The 20,416-nt window shown below is 40.7% G+C and overlaps 2 protein-coding genes across 4 annotated transcripts; one reads left to right on the forward strand and one right to left on the reverse strand.

The window, feature by feature from the left end:
* Positions 1-37: 37 nt before the first annotated feature.
* tial1 (TIA1 cytotoxic granule-associated RNA binding protein-like 1) lies at positions 38-8,642 on the reverse strand. 3 transcript variants are annotated; one of them, XM_030747380.1, is made up of 12 exons: positions 8,471-8,642; positions 7,979-8,075; positions 7,652-7,750; positions 7,485-7,539; positions 7,306-7,393; positions 5,853-5,928; positions 5,472-5,580; positions 4,081-4,176; positions 3,872-3,956; positions 3,330-3,453; positions 2,782-2,945; positions 38-2,619 (listed from the first exon to the last, which is right to left on the reverse strand). In XM_030747380.1, the coding sequence occupies exons 1-12, from the start codon at positions 8,497-8,499 to the stop codon at positions 2,496-2,498; spliced, it is 1,146 nt and encodes a 381-aa protein (XP_030603240.1). In that variant the 5' UTR covers positions 8,500-8,642; the 3' UTR covers positions 38-2,495. The 3 variants fall into 3 exon arrangements, with proteins under 3 accessions (XP_030603240.1, XP_030603241.1, XP_030603242.1); XM_030747381.1 differs by lacking the exons at positions 7,979-8,075; positions 8,471-8,642 and adding an exon at positions 6,645-6,714 and having other exon boundaries at positions 7,652-7,738; XM_030747382.1 differs by lacking the exons at positions 7,306-7,393; positions 7,485-7,539; positions 7,652-7,750; positions 7,979-8,075; positions 8,471-8,642 and adding exons at positions 6,354-6,428; positions 6,645-6,682.
* A 1,484-nt stretch (positions 8,643-10,126) lies between these two features.
* Positions 10,127-14,405, forward strand: bag3 (BCL2 associated athanogene 3). Its single transcript, XM_030747379.1, has 4 exons — positions 10,127-10,420; positions 12,227-12,565; positions 12,692-13,036; positions 13,134-14,405. The coding sequence occupies exons 1-4, from the start codon at positions 10,223-10,225 to the stop codon at positions 13,920-13,922; spliced, it is 1,671 nt and encodes a 556-aa protein (XP_030603239.1). The 5' UTR covers positions 10,127-10,222; the 3' UTR covers positions 13,923-14,405.
* Positions 14,406-20,416: the final 6,011 nt, after the last annotated feature.

The following is a 20,416-nucleotide window of genomic DNA, read 5'->3' on the forward strand; positions in this document are numbered from 1 at the left end:
ACCACTTATTAGTGTTCAATAAACGTACAGAACATTCAAAGGTTCAAAGGTTTCTTTATTTGAAGTGACTTTGCTGAGTTTTTCCCTTAAATGGAAAATTTATTTCATCCTTTATTATTATATAAACATCACTTCTGTTGTTCAATTTGTTTGTATTATGGTCATGAAAGCAAATCGTCATTACATTCAATAGTTTAAGCAACAAATATATTACATGTCATTAGCGTGCAGTTCAAGTTGATACATCACCTGCTTCCTGCTACATCCTGAAAATGGCACACAAACTTAAAATGAGGAAAATCAAAAGGAAAATAATTTAGATTTTAAAATGGAGCTTCTTTAAATAACAAACTCTGAATTTACCAACAAATCAATTAAGGCTCATTCACAAACTATATTGCTTAAATTTAATGATGAGATTAACTTTGTAACATTCTACCTACAGTATGTACATCATTTTAAGTTTTGAGGATTCGTGATCAAGGTTTATATTTACAATCTAGACAAACAACCTGTTTAATTCAGTGAAAACCCCAGTGCAACTTAACAAAAACAAGCTCATGATCAGGTAAGGGCAGCAAACAGAGTGTAATATTCTGTACAAATGGCACATACACAACTAAAATCCAAATGGCAGGATGTTTATGAGAAATCCTTATGTCATAATTTCTCAGCGAGTTTTGTAATTTACCCGAGACATATGTCAATATTCTTTGAACTAAAAATTCTGAATATATAAGGGGAAGGGCAAGTTTCTGCCACCCTAACAAATCAGTGACACGTGCACGTAGGAGACCCTCCACTTTCAAATTAAAAGTAAAATAATACCTAGTGAACCTAAAACATTTTTCCTTTAAGCTGCTGGGTAACTAAAGCGTAATATTTGCATTACAAAATTCAGTCTACAACGTTATGCAGAAAATTCAAAGCCACTGCAAAGAAGTGGTTTTTGTGAGGTTAACGCAGAGGAACAATGAAAAAAAAAAAAAGTTTAAGATTCAGCGTTCCTCTAGGAAACCAGCTCCAGAATCAGCACAGCAGAGTTTGTTACCTTTACAAAGTTTGGGGGTTAAGCAGTTTTTACAATTTTTCAATCTTGGCTGCAGTACGATGTAAACTGTCCACTGCAGCCCGCAAATCAGACAAAAAAAAAGATGAAAATTCTCATTTTTTGCTTTTAGTACTGTTTAGGTGAAATATTAGTACACAATCCCATATCCCACCCAAATCTCCTTTAAAGCCACAGTTGTTTATACAAAGAGTTTCTTCACATATAATAGAAAGGTAAACTACCCCCCCCCCCAGGGCCTTTATTCACAAAGCGTTTTTGAATTAAAATATTAAAACAGGCCTGAATGTCTGGATATTTTATTCCCTGAAGGTCCAGAACGTCGAGCGGGTTGTATTTGTGGCTCAGCGCAGCGTAGCACAAATACAGCACTGTTATTAACTTGAGTGAAGGTTTGGCTTCTGTTCTAAAATGACAAGGACGACCAGTGAATGAACTTTCAAATATCAATAAACTAAGACCATATATTACCATAGATTAATTCAATAGTTAGTAATGTTTGAAGTTTCCAGGGATTTTAATCCTAATGAGCTGCTGGATTAAAACAGTGGCTTTTAATAAGTGCGCGCTTAATGAATTTCCTCAAACTAAACGTGTTATGCGTACATTTTCTGTGAGGCCCTTTTCTTTCCTGAAATGTGAAAAAAAGTAAATTATTTTTTTTTTTTTTTAGTAACAAATTAGATTTAAGAACTGCATTGATGTTTTGATGGGTTGGCCCACTGGTCAACCTGTTCAACGTGTGATAAGAGGAAAGGCATCATAAGTTCAGACTCTCTGCCAGCATCTCTATCCTGTGGGCATGAACTCAATGTTTCATATGGTCTGTCCTTAAACTCCTACACAGACAAAGACAGCCGGGTCTGGCTTTGCTTCAGAAGCCCAAGAGCACTTTTTCTTTTAAACTCAATTATGAATAATAATCAAACAAACTTTTTTTAAAATGTTCTGAGTTTAATGAACTAGCATTAAAATCATACACTCCACACCAAAAGTGAATACACGCCTGTACAATATTACCTAGATTTCAAATGATTCAAAACTGTATCACATCTCAGTAACAGCATTATTGCATGAGTTGAAAGGGTATTTACGCTGATGGAAAAAAAAAAGAAAATACTTTATAAACATATTTATTATATGGGAAATCTACACTATTCATTGTTAACTTTACATAAGAGCAAATACCATACTGCTGTACTCAGAAGTAGTACAATTACTGTGGGACAGTACAGTTCTGACCATCTGACATTTGTGTAATATTGCACAGGGGTGTGCTCCCTTCTGTTGTATACTGTAATTGTGTAGGAGCAACTATTTGCGACAAAGGCTTTGTGAATATGGCCCCGCCCTTCTTTTACCACAGCAGCTGTCCAAATGTAAGAGTGCTGTGTCGCCTTGGTATTACACTGAGGTTAGGGCCTTCTCACTGTGTTTGGTAGCCAGCCATGCTGAAGTTGGCCAGGCTGGACATGACGGTTCCAGGTGGGGCTCCAGCCTGGGCTGATGGAGATCCAAAGCTTCCCATCCAGGCTGCTGACTGGGACTGCCTGAAAGGATAACAGTTATCTAGTTAGTCTGATTGTGGTCACAAACATTAAGTGCTTTGTAAAAATAAATCAAAGACTTAATAAGATGCCTTTAGTAACTGCTGTGATACTGAAACAATATAGTTACATAAAATGTTTAAAAGACTACACAGGCAAACTCACTCTACTCCAAATCCTTGCTGGTTCCATGTCTGGCCATACATGTTGTAAGAGGGCATCTGCCACCCATTGGTCACATACTGCCCATACTGCTGCTGCTGCTGCTGCTGCTGCTGCTGCTGATTGCCATAGACCTGGCTCCACTGCCCCCACTGACTGTAATCAACCTGAGGGTCACCAGTGGAAAGAAAAGTGAATAAATATCTAATCTCTTACCTATATCTCAATTTAAGAGAACACAAATACTACAGGAAAAAAGTCATATTAGAAATGTTATTTACCTTTTTTGATAAGTAAATTTCAATGTGTTTTCTTATTGTTGGCAAACATGTTAAGAATTTGTAATAATGTGTGTTACTTTATCTATACTGTATCATCAAAGTCATCAGTTTAAAGGTGTTTTTGTGGCTTGGAAGTTAACACACCAACCAACTACATCCTGATTCTAGTGCGATTCCTCTCCTTTCCAGTAGTTATTCCTGCTCTATTTGACATAAAAAATAATAATAAAAAAAAAATACATATTTTAACATCCGTGCTGTTTTCTCTACCTGCTGTGGACTTTTTGCCATGTCAGGTGATTCTTTGCCCCAGAAGCACTTTACTACATGTCCTTCCATGACTGTGCCATTTACTGAAACAATGGCGTGGGCCGCGCTGTCATGGGAGGAAAACCTTCAAAGCAGAACAGTAGATTAGACGTCAGATTTTCTACCAGACAAATCACAGAAAGAGTTAAAACTTTCATACTTTTATTGGAGTATAAAAACAACACAGCTACCATCACGTTTGGATGCAGCGTAAAATGTAAACAACAGAAATCATTTGTTGTATTACTTGGTTTAATAACACTACATGCACATGGAAACTAAAAAAAAATAAAACAAACTCTAAAAATAGTTTGGAAAAGAGCACAGGTGCAATAGTGTGGAGATATTTTTCACTCTTATCCAGAGTTCCACATGCAGGAACCCTGGATAAACATTACAGCAAATATCACTGACACTGAACAAGGTATTAATGGTCTGTGAGTCATGCAGTGTGCTTTTGTTGACATCTAGAGGCCAAAGGCTGAAACAGACTCAAGTATTACCTGATGAAAGAATATCCTTTCTCTGGGAAAACCCTGACTTCCATTATCTGACCAAATGGTGAGAAGGTCTGTCGCATTAGATGTTCTGAATAAATAAAAAAGACAAAGAAATGGTTCACGAGGTTAGTTCTCTGGTAGCAACTTATAAGGCTACTATAAGAGTGTGACGACAGGGTGTAACAATGGCATCTCGACAATGTGACACTTGCCTGACAGTCCTGACTGGATCCCTCCACAGTACACAGTGCAGTTCTGTGGACTGGACTGGTTCACTACATCATCAAACCTCAGCTGCTTTGAACCATCTGATGTAAATAAACAGATCATACACATCAAGTTCATGCTGAAAATAAAATCCAAGTCAAATCTGCAATAACGACACCTATAATAAAAAATAAATAAATCACATAAACTGCGATTTTTTTCAACTGTAGTCAAATGTGACACACCAAACATTGAAAGTGAAAATAAAGCTGAGAGAACTTGAGAATTTCTGTTTCTTCTGTATTACATACGATAAAGTGATTCAAAAACCTGACTCACTGATCACTTTATTAGGTACACCTGTTCAACTGCTTGTTAACGCAAATATCTAATCAGCCAATCACATGGCAGCAACTCATTTAGGTATGTGGTTTTGGTCAAGACAACTTGATGAAGCTGAAACAAAGCATCAGAAAGGTGATTTAAGAGACTGAACAGTTCATGGTTGTTGGTGCCAGACAAGCTGGTTTGAGTATTTCTGATCAGCTGGGATTTTCCCCACACAACCATCTCAAGGGTTGAGAATGGTCCCAAAAAGAAAATTAAAAAAAAAAAAATCCAGTGAGCAGCATTTCTCTGAACAAAAATGCCTTGTTGATCCAACAGTAACTCAATCGACTGATCAGTGCAACCAAGGTTTGCAGAAGAGCATCTCTGAACGCACTGCCTTGAAGCAGATAGGCTACAGCAGCAGAAGTCCACACCAAGTGCCACTCCTGTCAGCTAAAGGTCAACAAACTAAAGCTACAACTGAGGCTTCACACAACCTCACCAAAAACAGGACCATAGAAGATTGGAAAAATGTTGCATGGTCTGGTGAGTCTTGATTTCTCCTACAGCACTTAGTGTGAACAACATGAAAGCATGGCTCCCTCCTGCCTTGTATCAACATTTCATGCTGCTGGTGGTGTAATGGTGCTGGGATATTTTCTTGGCACACTCAGGCCCCTTGGTACCAACTAAGTATTGTTTAATTACCACAGCCAACCTGAATATTGTTGATAACCATCGTGTCAAACTGGATCATCACAAACTGGTTTCCTGAACATGACATCAAGTTCAAAGTGCTGAAATGGCCTCCACAGTTAACAGATCTCAAAGGAATAGAGCACCTTTCTGATGTAGTGTGTGGTGGAATGGGAGATGTGCAACCAACAAATCTGCAGCGACTGCGTGATGCAATCACGTCAATATGAGGTGTGTTTCCAGCAGCTTGTTGAATCTGTGCCACAAAGAATTAAGGCAGTTCTGAAGGCAAAAGGGGGGCTAATGAAGTGGTCAGTCAGTGTATAACTGTAGCACATATTGAGATACTGCATCATCTGTAAATACTCACTGTCCTGAGTGCTCTTAGGAGCTGGAGGTTTGCGTGTTGCCCAGTTAGTCCTGATTTGGCGCCCTCCGAGCCACTGTCCCGACATGTTAACAATGGAATTCTCTGCATCCTATAAAACCAAACCAAACCAAACCATTAGTGGTGGATTTGATGGACTCGTAAAATCTATTTATGGCTACAATCATTTCTAAAATTATACATTACTGTTTTTAAAGTAATACTGAAATGGGTGATGGAAAATAGTAATGCTAGATGCTTGAAGTTAAGATATGACATTAACTATGGTTAATTCAGTTTTAAGTGCTGTGAATGCATTCAAGTAGGATAAGAAACAGAAAATAGAAATAACCTTCAGTCTGTGTTCTCGCACTGGAGCCTTACCAGTTTGTTGTAGAAGGACACAAATCCATACCCCTTTGATTTGCCTGTCGTCATGTCCTTCACAACTCGGGCGTCCCTGGAAGGAAAAGCGAGAACAACTTCAGCGCACTTTGCAGTTTAAATCTTCCAACTAAAAAAAAAATAAAAACGAACCACGCAAAACACACTGAACTGTGAATCCTCTACTCTGTCCTACATTAAGGTAAATTAGCTATCATGACCTTGTACTGAGCACTGACTCGTAATAAAACTTCAAAGCAACACTTGAAAAACAAGTACAAATACATGCAGCCTACAGTACTGTTTTTAAATCATTTCAGATGTATTAATGGATCTTTACCACTAGAGCACCACTGTGTGCTCAGTCCTCACAACAGTAGGCTACACAAAGCAAATGGCTATGGATTACCATGCATTCTTAAAAGCTGCTGTTGGTACTCTTTCTACAAACAGAAATATATAGAAAATATCAAAAGAGAAAAAAGGAATTAAACGGCATACATGGCCTGTTAACAGATTTCTTTATTTTTCCTGGTCAATTCTTTACCACCAATATGGAGTATGGAGTTTGGGGAGCTGCAAATTTTGAGAAATTGACATTTTCAGAAATTTTGGAAGAGGATCATTGCACTACAAACAACACTATGCAAATCAAAATAAGACAAAACACAGATTTAGAGGAAGACATTTTAAATTGGAATTTGTTAATCTAAACTAGGTCATGTTAATAACATGGCATCTACAAATAAAGACATATGGAAAAAAATGGAATAAATAGAGAAAAAAAACTACATCTGAGTCTCCAGAGTGCACAGTTCCTTGCTGTTAGCCTTCAAGCTCCTGTCCAATCCTATGAGCATTTCTGTAAAATAACCAAAGTGCTATTACTTCACTGAGACCCAAAACTAAAAGCTGTTCAGGTTCATATACACAGCTTACATTTTTCTCACATGCTGTACAGTTTACTTACCACACCCTACATATGCATAAGAAATTGACAATTCAGTCATAAAAACAGAGACACAGCAGATTTTCACTGGAAATGTGTATCCACTCTATATCTTTAAAAAAAAAAAAGATTTTAGAGATATTGTTACTCCATGTTCAGATATGTTTACACGCATGGACGTGGGGCCTTTTCCACAAAATCTAAGTAATACTCCTAGTGTTAATCTTTTCCTATACACATTCGGTCTTGTTTGATTACTTCTCTCCAAAAGGTGTGCATAGAGTGCTAATTGGCAGTGCATAACAATCAAACATATGAATGGCTTTCATCCATAAAGATACTGTCTTTAATGTATGCCTCACTGTGTAATGTAAGTTTTTGTTTCCCCTTTTCGGACTATGAACCAGTTTCTCAATTGGCTGGAAGAAAAAAATGGTTGTATTGAAACTTTCAAATTATTGTAGTACACATGAGACAAGTAAAAACACACAAGTAAAAACTTACGATATTTTCCCAAATGGTGCAAACGCAGCCCTGACATCCTCAGTAGTAATCTCTGGATTCAAATCACCCACAAAAACATGGAAGTGATCTAGTGCAGAAGAAAATAAAAAAATAGTAAAGAAACTATTTGTTAATCCCAAGCAAATTTTGTGTGTGTGTGTGTGTAGGTGAACACTTACTGGATGTGTCTTTCTTCTGGCTACTCGGAGTGGTGGCCCAGTTTACTTTCACCTCCTGAAAGCAGAATTCACAGAGTTGTTTTCTCCTCGAGAATCAGGGGAATTAAACCAACAAACAAACTTCATAACTTTTGCTTATACATTCTGGAGCAGACGTGTTATCCCACCTTTCCTAATATCTTCCTCCCATTCATGGCTGCAAGGGCTGCAGCAGCATCTCTGTGTTCAAAAAACTCCACAAAGCAATAGGGGTCATTGCTTGTGTGCTGTGAAAATAAGGTCAGACACAACAGATCAAACGGCGGTTCCACTCATTTTTAAATACATCTAAAACTCAGGATAGCTGTTTAAATTGTGTTCAGATTTTTCAAATAGTGCAGGGCCATCACTGTGTTGCTTTGCTCCTAAATTTTGGATTAAAAAAATGTAAAAAAAAAAAATGGGACACGTCCACGACTCAGAAAAAGTATGACTAAACAATGTTAGCTGCTTACCTCTGTGATCATTTTACAGCTTTTGCAGGGTCCTATCTGGGTGAAGAGCTGCAGAATCAGGATTTCTGTTACATCCCTGGAGAGATTTCCCACATACCTGAAGGAGGAAAAACAAAAAGAAGAAAACGACTTACTCAGGGCAACGAGAGACAGCGATCCTGCAAAAGTGAAGCACAAATAGCTGATTTCAGGTATTACATTATAATTAGCGACTGGGTTTTTGATGCGACGTCCCCATATTAGCCCGCTTTGAACGGAGTTAGTAACAGCGAACAAACAGCTGTTAACGCGTAGAGATAACGCACACATACCTGTTAATAACCCCCAATGTTAATTAACCTGACGGTAACGAAGCGTGAAAGTTAAATGTTTAAGTTGTCCGCTGCTCGCCAGGTTTGTGGAAACAACGGGTAGCTAACTTAGCCACCGAATCCCGACGTTAGCGAAACTAATGACACGTAACGCTTCTACACGGCACGAAAAACTACTTACAGGGTTTTGGGGTAGGTTTCGTCGTCCATAGTCGATGTCGACAGTCACCGGGGAAGAAAACGCCGCTTACTAGCTAGTTCTAGCCAGTGTTAACTGACAATTAGCAACCGCAACTAGCTAACTAGCTTAGAAGCTAGCTAACCGGGCGCCAGGGCATACGTCACACACTGAGAGCGTGCGTGCGTGTGCAGGAAGTAGCCCGTCAGGTCAGGTTGGAGTAACTAAAAGCTAAGGTTTTTACATTCTCAAGTATAAAAAATGCAAACATTTCTTAAATAAAGCTACTTCTGAACGTCAATGTTTGTTAATCAAGTATTAAAAAAACAAAATAACAAATACATTGAGCGCGTTTAATAAAACTTTTATTTTGAAGTGGAATGCAGGGGTACGCTTATTTTAAATACCAACGTTTGACGGCTCAAGGCGGTGACACAAACCACCTGGACCTTTCTGGAATCGGAGCTCGGGTGTCAGTATGAAGAAATCTGTGAACAGAACATTCACGCTTTATTAATAAACTCTTCAAATTCCTTAATCACAACAAGGGCGACGCGGTGGTTGTGGGGTTAGGGATGGAGCGACTGGAGGGAAAATATACAAAAAAAAAATTAAAATAATAATAATATTGTTGAGTTTATTGTCTGAACTGTTGCGGTAACCCTCAGCTTAAAGAAGCAGGTAATTCTATTGGATTTTTAAATACTAGCACCAGGGACGCCAAAGTCATGATTTTTTCCCTCCTTATTTTCCTTGTGGTTTTCCTTGTGGTGGGCACTTTTATTTTGAAGGGATTTTATTAAAGAGTAAATATGTAAAAAGTCTACTAGTAATTTTCCATTTAAAAAAATACGAAAGACTTAAGTTTCTCTTCCCCTTTGGTGTTAGTGTCTCTAATTTCTGTTGCGCAACAGTGATATTTTTTACAACCGTTATAACGGTGGTATAATTGACAGGCTTGCAAAAATTAAAGTTGCCACTTGCGCCTCACATGCAAATATCCAATTAAAATAAATTGCTCCCATAAGCTGTTTAATACAGCCTTTATTGCTGTCAATCTTGCAATTATTTTCTAGCATCCAAAATACAGATATCAGATGTCCTTGTCTGCAATGTCCAAAATTTTAAGCACGAGATCAAAGGTTTGCTTTACTAGTGTTTTCCTTATAGTACAGGGCAGAACTGGAGTAGTCCTGTGATTAAGAAAGATCAGTCATTAGACGTGTCACTGTGCCCACACTTATCACACCACCAGTTACATAATTGTGCACCAAAATCATAGCAAACCCAGACTGAGTTCCCTTGGACAGGATTTATCATGTGGGAGTCTCAGTACATCTATTTGGAGAACATTTTTTTTGTTTAAAGCAAACACTTTGGGATTCCCTTGTCTCAGAAAACCGGTCCTCAAGCTGGGGTTCAGGGGTTAAGGGTCACTGAGGGAGCCCCACAGTGCCCGGTGTGTGCATGAGGGAGGACATTTCTCTGATTTTCTCCGAAACTAAAGCAAAAAAAAAAAAAGGAAAAAAAAAGAAAAGGTTGCATGTTGGGGGTGGGGGGGTGGGGGTGGAGAAATACTGAGGGTTTACTCTCTGCCTGTGCTGGGGGGGTCTGCGACATTACAAATGTGGGAACCCATGCCACTGTATCCAGCGCTGTCCGCCCCCAGCATTAACCCTGCTATTTCGAGAAACTTCCAGCCCACTTTTCCACGTCACTTGAAGGAATCTTTAAAGCGTCCGTCGCCTGTATAAAATGTCTCAGTACTCGGCAGCCAGCAACATGAACGGCATGAAGACACACTCACCGATACTGACCATGGCGAGTAATGACAATGACCCTCTTCCCCTCGGTTGGGAAGTAAAAATTGACCCTCAGACTGGATGGCCCTTCTTCGTGGACCACAACAACCGCACCACAACCTGGAATGACCCGAGACATGACACGAAAAAGGTAAAAATAAATAAATAAAAAAGAACGGCGGGATAAAGTTGGTTAGTTAACGATTATCGGCTAACGGCGGCTCAACAGTTTCACCGCTATTTTTCTGTCGACGTGCGTTGGTTATGGTGCATGTTTAGCTTTGGTGCGTTGTTAAAGCGGCAGGAGCGTTGCGCTACATCACTGTTATATATTAATCTTGTTGACCGTAGGCCCCGTTTGGCACCGCTGCCTCCCCCTCACGGACAGCTCATAAGCCCATTATAACGGGTGATCAACTCTGATATGTTCCCGACTCATGATCTAACACTATTATTACTCGATGACTCACTCTGCAGCATGTAAAGGCTACCTATGATGAGCTCCTCCAGCATTTTAATATGTTTCTTGCATGGTGGAAAACACTGCGACGTCCCCCTGCTCACATTAAACTTTTTCCCTTACAAGGATTGAGGCTGGTCCGCTTCACTTTGGTCGCGTACCGCAATTAGGCGCTGTCTTGCCCCGCATATCGCATACGGCTGTATTAAAACCATGTTGTGAAAGCGCACAGGTCTGCAGAGAAAACCCGTGGGCTGAAGTGAGCTTCGCAGCCTGCCAGCTGGTAATCTTTCGTCTCAGAGAGAGACGCTGTTGTCCAAAGTTAGTGTCCAGAGGAATCTGCTAGAAAGACACAGCTGTTGGGGGATAAAATTGGTGCAATGGTGCTGGCAGCCTGCAAGTGTCCCATAGTGGCAGAGGGCAAAGGGTCGTTCACAGCTATTTTATAACTTTACTGTTAAAGGAAGAATACCACCGGTTTGCATATAAATGCAGGGATTTCCTTCATATTTGTCTCAGGTGGCTGAGGTACAACTTTTGGCACTTTTCAGTTATATCATTAACAGAGCTGAGCTGTCAGACCTGTTGCTTGTACACGTCCGTAGCTGTTACGTGCAGGTGCCTAGACTCTTGGTACACAACAATAATACTAACAGAAAACAACTGGCTTTCTACAGCAGCTAATTGAAATTTACCGCATTGTTTTACTACTCATATTGTAGTGCCCACCCCCCAAAAATGACTTTCTTTTAATTGCGTTCCACTTTTGCTTGCATACAAATGTGTCCTGGGATTGTATTTGTTTTATTTTCTAAACTATGACTAGGCCATAATGGGCGTTGGTCAAGAAATTCAGTCTCACCTTAATTTATATAATTTACTCTGCCGTGTGAAAAGAACTCCTATGTTAGCTTTATGTTTTGTATTTATCAAATCTCAGAGCATTATAAATGTTCTCTCTCTGTATGAAATAATAATGTTTGGCTGATATTATTAGATTCAAGGATGTGCTAACTGTTGTTGTTGGATAAGTCAGAACATTCCTCCAAGGTTTTGTCACTCTGATTGTGAAACAGTCAACAATAATATCCACCGCAGAAACAACAGCTGTTTGCCTGGAAATGCACCAAAGTCGCTGCATGTATTGAAGATTCAAAGAGGTGATACTTTTGGGATCCCTCTGTGAAAATATGACATTTTCAACCTTTGACCTCTGCAATTACCTCAGGACTGAGAGCGCTTTCCTTTTTAAAATTCCCCAGTAGTTTGAAAACCCTTCAGCTGCACGTGTTAAATTGTCTGTAACAGTCTGTTTAGCTGCATGTATCAGTTTATCCAGAGCTTTCTGTGGACTTAAATGTAAATCTTTAAGTGGAGGATTATATGGCTAAATAATTAACATACATAAAGTAATGCTGCTTCTATTACACACCCACAAGCAAGAGTAGGTTGGTTAATAATATGTTTAAATCCTGTATATCATTTGCTATGTTTCAGGTTCGAGAAGTATCAGCAAATGGGCCCAGCATCCAACAAGAACCGAGTCCTCAGGAGACACAGAAGTCCTTTGTAAGGGAGATGAAGCACCCCATTCTTCGCCCAGGTTATGTCCCCATCCCAGTCTTTCACGAGGGTGCAGAACTGAGGCAGCAGCAGCAGCACCCATGTTATTCCTACATCCAGCCAAGCACTGCACAGAACATCCGGACAGATGGGCGGACACCTTCCCCGACACTGGGGCTCCACTGCAGGCCCAGATCACCTTTACATGGCCCTTCAGATAGCTCCTCCACTGAGGCTGGAAAGACCAGCTCACCTGTCTCACCAACACCAGAGGTGGGAATTGAGTTTGTGTGCCACTAAATGCAGTATAATGTTGACAGTATACAGAAATTTTCCAATTTTAGTCAAATGAGCAAGTACTGAATTTTGACTGTTTTAATTCGGTCATTTATTTTTAAGGCTTATACTGTTACGCATCACCAACCCTCACGGCCCAGCAGCACCGGTCTTCAGTCTGGTTATATCCCTATACCAGTGATTCATGAGGGTGGAGGGGGACAAATACAGGCTCAATTAAACCCTTCAGTTTACTCTCAGCGCATCCCTTACTCAGAACATCAGCAGCCCTTCCATCGTCTTCAGACAGATGAATGGCCCGGCTACTCTGCTGCAATGCAGCCCCCCCGGGAAAGGGCTTCTCCAACTCTGTTTCCCCAGCACCGTGATACTGCCTCCATTCATCTCCCTCCTCACATTAGAAGCCAGTCACCTGTTATATCTCAAGTGATGGGAGAAAGACCACAGGTAATTTGACTTTTTCTGTGTATTCACTTGGCGTGTTCTTGTTTTTTATACTGACCTAGATTGTGGCATATCAAATAACTTCTTTTTGACTTCTAAGTCTCAGCAGCACATCCTCACGAGAGAACCGCCACAGAAAATGGAGCAGGAACAACAAAGCATGCAGCAGAAACCCGAGAACACGCAGCTCCCCCAGCCCATGCACACGGAAGCCGACGTCCTAAAGCCTCAGCAACCTCAACAGTTCCAGCAGCCTCCACCTCAGCAACCTCAACAGTTCCAGCAGCCTCCACCTCAGCAACCTCAGCAGTTCCAGCAGCCACAGCAGTTTCAGCAGGCACCACCTCAGACATTTTCACAGCCTCAACCGCCTGAACACTACATGCAGCCCCAGAAGCCAGAACAACCACAACACCACAGTGCAGACATCACAGTTCAGATACCTCCAAAACCAGAGCCCCAGGACACGAAAGCTTTTTCTCCGGAGGTCCCACCTGGAAAAGTAGAGGCTGGACAAGCTGCTCAGGGCCCCATCCACCCAGGCTTGGCTAAGGTACAGCAGATAGTGGGAAGAGTTGCTAAACTGGAGCAGGAGGTGAAGTGCTTTGATGGAAAGAAGAATGATAAGAAATACTTGTTATTGGAGGAGCTGCTCACCAAAGAGCTCTTAGCGCTGGACTCTGTTGACCCGGAGGGTCGTGCGGATGTACGGCAAGCGAGACGAGACGGTGTTCGTCACGTTCAAACCATACTGGAAGAACTAGAGCAACTGGAGGAGCAGCCAGTCAGGCATGCCAGTGAGACTGTGATGGAGGGAGACAACGCGACACAGAAAGGAGAGCCCAGCATGAAGGAGAATGTTGAGATGAGGAAGGAGAGATCACAATGACTGCACACTTCATAAAATAGTCAAGAGGGATTACCTGCTGTATATTTGATAGTGGACAAGTCTGCTCTGGCTAACTCTCCTCCTCCTCTACCTACAGCATTTGTGGAAGTTGCATGCATTGATTAACAGTGTTGGTATGTCCAGCCATTCAGCACATAATTGATGGTAGCTCAGTGCAATCATGTTTTTCAAGCCAATGTTGTTGCCTTCTATGTTGTGCCAATGTCTTTATAATAAGACGGCCGTCATGATTATTGGTTGACAACAATTGCCAGGCAAGGGTTAAATAAGAGGCCTTTTTCAATAAATGGAAGAGAAGCATAAGTATTTTCTTAAGAAATGTCATGTGTAATTGCCTTTTGTCTGATCAAATATTGTGTGAAGCTTTTCTAAATCCAGACGGTACATGAGATGGTACACAAGTGCAAATGTTGAGGCTTTAAAGCAGAACTCTGCTAAACTGAGTCAACAGAAAAGCACCCCCCCCCCCCCCCCCCCCCCCCCCCCCTTATCGCCACGTGGCCATGTCGGAGCTGCTTTGTCACAGAACACAGTGAATATGTTTATTAGATGCTGCTTTTTGGTGCGTTACTGATTCTGCCGTCTTTGCACTTTGCCATCATTGAATTGTATCATGCTGAAAATCAGCAGCACTTCATCTGAAGTATATCAGTTAAACGAGTTTTGATTGATGTGTTTGTGTGTTTGTATGTGAATTGGTTTACTCGTTATTTCAAATCATGACATCAGTATTTATATCATTATATGAAGTATTTTGGTACATTTATGAATGTGTAATGACAAATGGGGGGGTGAGATGCGTATCTTACTTGAGATGTGAGACAATCAGCACTTGGTGCTAATTAGGAAACAGAGATTGTCAGAATGTCCTTGTATAACTACCAAAGCCACAATCTGTAATAACACTAACGCAAAAATGGCCCTAAAAGCCTTAAAGATGCCAACGGTGAGAAAATACCCCTCAAAAAACACTTTAGTCTGTCAGTTTTATGATCACACTGTTTGTGTAGTAATTTATTACTCTAATAAGATTGTAAGCCATCTGCCTAATACTCTTAACCACAAATTATAGATCGTGGCTTAGTGTTGATCACGGTTTATTAGTAGCTTTGATGAAAGAGAGTCACACTGGTATGGTTGAAAATAAAATGTATTGGACATGAATTTTGGCTAATGCTTGGATTCCCAAAGATTCTCAAAGTGTTTTTTTTTGTTTGGTGGTTTTTAATTTGGAGCATGTTAATTGTTTACTCAGCAAGAAGAAAATTACCAGGTAATTGAATTCTATGTACACAGCTCAAAAAAAAAAAAATTAAAGGAACACTTTGAATACACATCATGCTCATCATGCTGATGTTAGGTATGAAAGGATGCCACATCATTTGATAGAAAAAATTATCAAGCTACAGAGGGCTGAACTGAAAGTGAAAAAGTCCATTAGTCCATTTTGCCAAAACTTTATTGCAGCAACTCAAAATGGTAATCAGTAGTTTGTATACAAACTACTGATTACTGATTACATTGCATGCCTGACAATGTGGGGGCTCCACATGAGACAATAGATGGTGTCCTGGGGGATCTCCTCCCAGATCTGGACCAGGGCATCACTGACCTCCTGGACAGTCTGAATTGTAACCTGGTGGTGTTGGATGGACCGAAACATAATGTCTCAGAGGTGTTCTACTGGATTTAGGTCACGCGAGCGTGGGGGCCGGTCAATGGTATCAATTCCTTCATCCTCCAGGAACTGCCTGCTTACTCTCACCACATGAGGCCGGACATTGTTGTGCACCAGGAGGAACCCAGGACCCACTGCACCAGTGTGAGGCCTGACTGGGTCCAAGGATTTCATCCTGATACCTAATGGCAGTCAGGGTGCCATTGCCTAACCTGTGGAGGTCTGTGACTCCATCCATGGATATGCCTCCCCAAACCATCACTGACCCACAACCAAACCGGACATGCTGAACAATGTTACAGGCAGCATAACACTCTCCACGGCTTCTCCAGACCCTTTCACATCTGTCACGTGTGCTCGGGGTGAACCTGCTCTCATTTGTGAAAAGCACAGGGCACCAGTGGTGGACTTGGCAATTCTGGTATTCTATGGCAAATGTCAGTCGGGGTCCGCGGTGCCAGGCAGAGAACACAGGGCCCACTAGAGGACGTCGAGCGCTCATGAAATCTGTTTTTGATTGTTTGGTTAGATACATTCACACCAGTGGACTGCTGGAGGTCATTTTGTAGCTCTGGCAGTGCTCATCCTGTTCCTCCTTGCAGAAAGGAACAGATACCAGTCCTGCTGATGGGTTAAGGATCTTCTGCAGCCCCGTCCAGCTCTCCTAGAGTAGCTGACTGTCTCCTTGAATCTCCTTCATGCTCTTGAGACTGTGCTGGGAGACACAATGGCATGTAATGCAATGGCATGTACTGATGTGAATCCTGGAGGAGTTGGACCACCTGTCAACCTCTGTAGGGTCCAGGTGATGCCGCAGTATTGTATAGTATAGTATAGTATAGTATAGTACCAGTATTGGCACTGACTAGTGCATCTGGAAGCAGAGTTGCAGTCTTACACGCCTCTCTGCAGCTTCTCTCCTCCTGCCATCCCCCCAAAACCCCATCCCCATAGAGTCGGTGCCTGCTCCCAGACCACCAAAAACCAAAGCTAAAATCAGCAAAAAACTATTTAAGCATAAAAATTCAAAAACAATAAATAATACAGCTTCATCAACTGCACCAAAGAATAAAACAATTAAATGTGGATTGTTAAACATTAGGTCTCTCTCTTCCAAGTCCCTATTAGTAAATGATTTAATAATTGATCAACGTATTGATTTATTCTGCCTTACAGAAACCTGGTTACAGCAGGATGAATATGTTAGTTTAAATGAATCAACACCCCCGAGTCACAGTAACTGTCAGAATGCTCGAAGTACAGGTCGAGGAGGAGGATTAGCTGCAATCTTCAATTCCAGCTTATTAATTAATCAGAGACCCAGACAAAGTTTTCATTCTTTTGAAAGCCTGACTCTTAGTCTTGTCCATCCTAATTGGGAAAATCAAAAACATGTTTTATTTGTTATTATCTATCGTCCACCTGGTCCTTACTCAGAGTTTCTGTCTGATTTCTCAGACTTTTTATCTGATTTAGTGCTCAGTTCAGATAAAATAATTATAGTGGGTGATTTCAACATCCATGTAGATGCTGAGAATGACAGCCTCAACACTGCATTTAATCTATTGTTAGATTCAATTGGCTTCTCTCAAAATGTAAAGGAGCCCACCCACCACTTTAATCATACTCTGGATCTTGTCCTAACATATGGCATAGAAACTGAAGACTTAACAGTATTCCCTGAAAGCCCCCTCCTGTCTGATCATTTCTTAGTAACATTTACATTTACTTTAATGGATTACACAGCAGTGGGGAATAAGTTTAATTACAGTAGAAGTCTTTCTGAAAGTGCTGTAACTAAGTTTAAGGATCTAATTCCTTCATTGTTATGCTCTTCAGTGCCATGTGCCAACACAGTGCAGAGCAGCTACCTAAACTCTGCTCCCAGTGAGGTTGATTATCTCGTCAATAGTTTTACATCCTCACTGCGTATAACTTTGGATACTGTGGCTCCTCTGAAAAGGAAAGCTTCAAATCAGAAGTGCCTGACTCCGTGGTATAATTCACAAACGCACAGCTTAAAGCAGATAACCCGAAAGCTGGAGAGGGAATGGCGTCTCACTAAATTAGAAGATGCTCATTTAGCCTGGAAAAAGAGTTTGTTGCTCTATAAAAAAGCCCTCCGTAAAGCTAGGACATCTTACTATTCATCATTAATTGAAGAAAATAAGAACAACCCCAGGTTTCTTTTCAGCACTGTAGCCAGGCTGACAAAGAGTCAGAGCTCTGTAGAGCCGAGTATTCCTTTCACGTTAACTAGTAGTGACTTCATGGATTTCTTTACAAATAAAATTTTAGACATTCGAGAAAAAATTATTCATAACCATCTCAAAGATTATTCTTCATGTTCGGCTGCTTTCAGCACTGCTGGTATTTGTTTAGACTCTTTTGCTCCAGTTGATCTTTCAGAGTTAACTTCAATAGTTACTTCCTCCAAACCAGCAACATGTTTGTTAGATCCCATTCCTACTAGACTGTTCAAAGAAGTCTTTCCAATTATTGATGCTTCAATCTTAAAAATGATCAATCAGTCTTTATTAGTTGGCTATGTACCACAGACCTTCAAGGTGGCTGTAATTAAACCTCTGCTTAAAAAGCCATCACTTGACCCAGCTGTCTTAGCTAATTATAGGCCAATCTCCAACCTTCCTTTTCTCTCAAAGATTCTTGAAAGAGTAGTTGTAAAACAGCTAACTGATCATCTGCAGAGGAACGGTTTATTTGAAGAGTTTCAGTCAGGTTTCAGAATTCATCACAGTACAGAAACAGCATTAGTGAAGGTTACCAATGATCTTCTTAGAGCCTCTGACAGTGGACTCATCTCTGTTCTTGTCCTGTTGGACCTCAGTGCAGCTTTTGATACTGTTGACCATAACATTTTATTACAGAGATTAGAGCTTGCTATAGGTATTAAAGGTACTGCACTGCAGTGGTTTGAATCATATTTATCTCATAGACTCCAATTTGTTCATGTAAATGGGGAGTCTTCTTCAGACAGTAAGGTTAATTATGGAGTTCCACAGGGTTCTGTGCTAGGACCAATTTTATTTACATTATACATGCTTCCCTTAGGCAGTATTATTAGAAAGCACTGCATCAATTTTCATTGTTATGCAGATGATACTCAGCTTTACCTATCAATGAAGCCAGATGACACACATCAATTAGTTAAACTGCAGGAATGTCTTAAAGATATTAAGGCCTGGATGACCTCTAATTTCCTGCTTCTAAATTCAGATAAAACTGAAATTCTTGTTCTCGGCCCCACAAATCTTAGAAACACGGTGTCTAACCAGATACTTACTCTGGATGGCATTACTTTGGCCTCCAGTAACACTGTGAGAAATCTTGGAGTCATTTTTGACCAGGATATGTCCTTCAATGCACATATTAAACAAATATGTAGGACCGCTTTTTTGCATTTGCGCAATATTTCTAAAATTAGAAACATCCTTTCTCAGAGTGATGCTGAAAAGCTCATTCATGCATTTATTACTTCTAGGCTGGATTATTGTAATTCATTATTATCAGGCTGTCCTAAAAGCTTTCTGAAAAGCCTTCAGCTGATCCAAAATGCTGCAGCTAGAGTACTGACAGGGACTAGAAAGAGAGAGCAGATTTCTCCCATATTGGCTTCTCTTCATTGGCTCCCTGTTAAATCTAGAATAGAATTTAAAATTCTTCTCCTAACATACAAGGTCTTGAATAATCAGGCACCATCTTATCTCAAAGACCTCATAGTACCATATCACCCCAACAGAGCACTTCGCTCTCAGACTGCTGGCTTACTTGTGGTTCCTAGGATACTTAAGAGTAGAATGGGAGGCAGAGCCTTCAGCTTTCAGGCGCCTCTTCTGTGGAACCAGCTTCCAGCTTGGATTCGGGAGACAGACACCCTCTCTATTTTTAAGATTAGGCTTAAAACTTTCCTTTATGATAAAGCTTATAGTTAGGGCTGGATCAGGTGACCCTGAACCATCCCTTAGTTATGCTGCTATAGGCCTAGTCTGCTGGGGGGTTCACATAATGCACTGTTTCTCATTCACCTTATTTACTTTGTTTATACTCCACTCTGCATTTAATCATTAATTGATATTAATCTCTGGCTCTCTTCCACAGTTCTCTCCCCTCAGCCCAACCGGTCGCGGCAGATGACTGCCCCTCCCTGAGCCTGGTTCTGCTGGAGGTTTCTTCCTGTTAAAAGGGAGTTTTTCCTTTCCACTGTCGCCAAGTGCTTGCTCATAGGGGGTCGTTTTGACTGTTGGGTTTTCTCTGTATTATTGTAGGGTCTTTACCCACAATACAAAGCGCCTTGAGGCGACAGTTTGTTGTGATTTGGCGCTATATAAATAAAATTGAATTGAATTGAATTGAATTGAATTGAATCTGTTGTTAATTCAGTTAACACCAAAGCAGCTGAAACTGATTAACAACCCTCTGCTACTCGAGCAGATCAATATCCCAGAAGTTTAACTGACTTGATGCTATACTCTGATTAAAAAGTGTTCCTTTAGTTTTTTGAGCAGTGTATATATATATATTAATGTCCACCTGGTGACCTGACAAAGCAAGTCTTGTGTGTCCTCCACTTCCCATGAAAATGAGTCCCTAATTTGGTCGGCAGCTGTTTTAAGTCTTCCTTATTTTCCACTAAATACTTTTCCACGGTAAGATTAACAGTTGTCACCCAGTGTGAGGTCAGCTGCTCCCTCCCTGTTCCCTAAGGCTCACAGTGAGTCATGACTGGGAACATTTCTGCCCTCTTTTTCCTGGATGGGTGTGGGCAGTTAAAATG

This window comes from Archocentrus centrarchus, chromosome 15, assembly GCF_007364275.1.
Source record: "Archocentrus centrarchus isolate MPI-CPG fArcCen1 chromosome 15, fArcCen1, whole genome shotgun sequence".
In the NCBI taxonomy this organism is placed as follows: Eukaryota; Metazoa; Chordata; class Actinopteri; order Cichliformes; family Cichlidae; genus Archocentrus; species Archocentrus centrarchus.

Bases quoted from the DNA above. Each gene is read 5' to 3' on its own strand.
- tial1 (XM_030747380.1), bottom strand. From the start codon at position 8,499: ATGGACGACGAAACCTACCCCAAAACCCT. The intron at 8,076-8,470 runs GTAAGTAGTTTT...TTCCTCCTTCAG, and splicing joins GAAACCTACCCCAAAACCCT to GTATGTGGGAAATCTCTCCA. The intron at 3,957-4,080 runs GCAAGTGTCACA...TTATTTATTCAG, and splicing joins GATCCAGTCAGGACTGTCAG to AACATCTAATGCGACAGACC.
- bag3 (XM_030747379.1), top strand. From the start codon at position 10,223: ATGTCTCAGTACTCGGCAGCCAGCAACATGAACGGCATGAAGACACAC. The intron at 10,421-12,226 runs GTAAAAATAAAT...GCTATGTTTCAG, and splicing joins CGAGACATGACACGAAAAAG to GTTCGAGAAGTATCAGCAAA. The intron at 12,566-12,691 runs GTGGGAATTGAG...TTTATTTTTAAG, and splicing joins CTGTCTCACCAACACCAGAG to GCTTATACTGTTACGCATCA.